Source organism: Austrofundulus limnaeus, unplaced genomic scaffold (assembly GCF_001266775.1).
Source record: "Austrofundulus limnaeus strain Quisiro unplaced genomic scaffold, Austrofundulus_limnaeus-1.0 Scaffold1254, whole genome shotgun sequence".
NCBI classification, from domain to species: domain Eukaryota; kingdom Metazoa; phylum Chordata; class Actinopteri; order Cyprinodontiformes; family Rivulidae; genus Austrofundulus; species Austrofundulus limnaeus.
The window spans coordinates 68,158-69,446 of record NW_013953656.1 but is presented as its reverse complement, the minus strand read 5'-3'; the positions used below and the strand labels follow the sequence as shown (position 1 = coordinate 69,446).

Sequence of the window (1,289 nt, the reverse complement as noted above, 5' to 3'; positions counted from 1 at the left end):
TATATATATTGTTTATAGAAATAGCAGTTCAGCATTAAAGACTTTATGTGTTGTCATTTAAATATGTAGGAACTAAACATCTCATTTGTATTTTAAAAAATACATGTAAAATTAATTTATGTCCTCTGCTGATATGTGTGTGGGTTAAATGCACGTTTCACCTTGTGTTATAATAAGTGTGTTTAGCTGACATGTTGTATGTTTCCTCTGCCTCTGTCTGCAGGTGAGGTGAGCATGCAGCAGGCATGCGTGCTGCTTCTGCAGGACGTGTTTGCAGTGAAGGTGAAGCGGCGGCGAGCGGCTGGTCAGCAGTCAGGGGGAGCCGTGCTCGGCCTGGCTCTCTTCTGCTGCAGAAGGAGAGAGAAGAGGCTGGAGGAGGACACAGTGCACCTCCACAATGCCTCCTCAGAGCACACACACACTTGGTATAACAAGCTGAAAGAACTGCTTACAGGTAACAGATTTAAACTAATATGAAGTTTGAATAGTAATCACAAAAAATATAATTTTTATGTGATCTTGTCTGTTTTGAAATTATAATTTCCTTAATAACCCAGAAGTTTTTAAGTGCTACTTTTGGTAACTTTGCTAAAAATATAAAACCTAAACCAGGGATGGTCAACCTAAATGATGGAAGAGCTCACATTTTTTGTTGACAGTACCACAGAACCACGTAGTACTACACACTTACCAAAATGTAATAATGTATACGGCTATACTAGCTTTTTCAGTATATTTCTCATATTTAGCTTTGTGCAATGTGTTGCATTTATGACTTATWTTAAAATCCTTCATGGCAGACATTGCAGTCTTTCCCTACAAGCCCTGGGGGTGGCCGCTCTATGAGCAGCCAGATCGGTTGACGACAACGTGCCCCGTGCTGTGCGCCCACCCCAGGGTAGAGCGAATCAAAACCAGTGTTTTTGGTTRCTTGTTTTTCCATTGTTTCTGTGTTTCCCTGTGTTTCTCTGCCCTGCAGCCCCGCCCTCACTCACCTGTTTCCTCTTGTGTCAGCTTCAGGTGTTTCTCATTGTCCTCATTAGTTTCCTTTCATATTCAGTGTCTTGTCTTGTGTTTGTCCGATCATTGGGCCTCATGCAAGAACCGTTGGTACGCACAGATTTGTTCTTAAATTGTGCGTACGAGTGATTTAGGAGAATTTGTGACATTCACCAATGTTTTCATATTCTAAGATTTTTTTCAGATACGAACAAAATTTACGAGTGGTCCAGACCTGTCATATATTTTACGTATGTATTGTACGTATATTTACGTACGGTGCGCAGCGC

At 41.1% G+C, this 1,289-nt stretch overlaps 1 protein-coding gene across 1 annotated transcript in view; it reads left to right on the top strand.

Annotated features, from left to right (window-relative positions):
• Positions 1-223: 223 nt before the first annotated feature.
• cerkl (CERK like autophagy regulator) overlaps positions 224-1,289 on the top strand; it is a gene marked incomplete at its 5' end in the record, with an annotated part of 37,359 nt that continues 36,293 nt past the window's right edge. The window contains 1 exon segment of the mRNA XM_014031455.1: positions 224-454. Coding sequence (XP_013886909.1) covers positions 235-454 — 220 coding nt within the window.